The following is a 1,530-nucleotide window of genomic DNA, read 5'->3' on the forward strand; positions in this document are numbered from 1 at the left end:
ATTTAAGTGGATTAGTAAAATATATCCACTATTTTGTTAAAGGCTGGATTTTTCAGGGCATAATTAGTATAAATAATCATTAGGAATGGAGTATTTGAAGGATTTTTCCTCTTTATCAGGGTACCATCATAAACAATCTCTGTAGATGTGTTTGTGTGTAAAAGGTAATGGGATTTACCTGTGGGTTCGTGCAGAGGGTAATGGATTCCTGGAGATTGATGCGGTAGGAACGAAGAGGGTAGTTCAAGCCTTTCGAAGCACACCAAGGACAATACTGCAATGAAGCAGCTCTTTCCTGGACCTAAAGAGCAAAAATGAAACATTAGATTTACTAAGATTTTCAGATAAGTAGATTAGTTTTTGGTTTATACTCTTGAAAAGCAAATAACTAAATAGTTTATATTCATTTAAGGACAGAAGAAAAAAAAAAGAAAACAGAGAGAAACATTCATATCTTATACACTAACAATGGTTTCGCCTTTTACAACAAGAGTTTTCCACTTTTTTTTAAATTTTTTTACTTGTTTTCCTTATTTTAAATTTGGAGTGGCACTGCCCAATCACAGTGTCTTTCTCAAATACAATTCAGCTTTGCGCAAGTGACAAGGAGAGGAAGCCACTGACTTTTCCCAAATACCCCGCCTGCGGTGAGGCCAAAGCCTCCAAACCAGTGCCTTCACCAGTCATCGGCAAACAGCTGTCGCTCCTCGGTTCCATGGCCGCCTTCTGCCGGTCGATGTATATCACCATGTCAATGCAGCCTGGCTCACGACCAGAGGAGCTGAGAGGGCACAAATAAGGATTTATTAAAAAGAAAATATTGACAAAATTTTCTGCTTCTAAATGCAGACATATAAAAATATAATAATAAAAAAGAAAATAAGAAAAAATAAAACGTTGTTGCTGGTTGCCTACTCTGCTCTGTGTTTAAAGTATCCTGAAAGTAGAATTTGATGCAAGTATTTAAGTTTTTAGGTTCCTCTCATATGAAACAAGAACGGTGCGTTTGTCTGTGACGACACAGTTCTTTAAATTTCTAGACAAGCCTTCAAACTTTTCCTTTTCATAACGCTTTTAGTTGGAGCTGTTGAATTTGTCCCACACCATCTCTGTAGTTATGCTGCTATAGCAGAGGTCTACAACAGGGGGTCCGGTAGCATCATGGTCACTGAACCACCTTTTGGTACCAGTATGGGAATGCCCTGCCGGCAAAGGAAAGCAGCATCTCTATAAAACTGAATGAAGCATGCGATGCTCTTAAATTTTCTGGCAGACTCCTTTGTTGACTTTGAACTTGAGAAAACAAAATGGACCAGAAATAGCAGATGATGCTACACCCCAAATCATAGGTCTTTGGAAACCTCCACCTTAAGTAACATGGATTTGTACATTTTAAGTGAATCTGGTTTGAGCGTGCATTTAGTAGGGTCACAAATTTTATTCCATTTGCAATATAAAATGTAAAAACTGCCATTTCTAAATTGCGGAGACACTCAAGCTTTGGCATTCAACAAAAAAAAAAAAAAAAAA

General features: G+C 37.5%; 1 protein-coding gene across 1 annotated transcript in view; it reads right to left on the reverse strand.

The window, feature by feature from the left end:
- The window catches only part of uspl1 (ubiquitin specific peptidase like 1), a 20,201-nt gene that overhangs the window by 14,340 nt on the left and 4,331 nt on the right, over positions 1-1,530 (reverse strand). Inside the window, exons 2-3 of the mRNA XM_015380106.1 lie at positions 625-781; positions 179-301 (exon numbers count right to left, since the gene is read on the reverse strand). Coding sequence (XP_015235592.1) covers positions 179-301; positions 625-750 — 249 coding nt within the window. The 5' untranslated portion in view covers positions 751-781. The remainder of the gene's footprint in view (positions 1-178; positions 302-624; positions 782-1,530) is intronic.

Source organism: Cyprinodon variegatus, unplaced genomic scaffold (assembly GCF_000732505.1).
Source record: "Cyprinodon variegatus isolate N-32 unplaced genomic scaffold, C_variegatus-1.0 Scaffold207, whole genome shotgun sequence".
NCBI classification, from domain to species: Eukaryota; Metazoa; Chordata; class Actinopteri; order Cyprinodontiformes; family Cyprinodontidae; genus Cyprinodon; species Cyprinodon variegatus.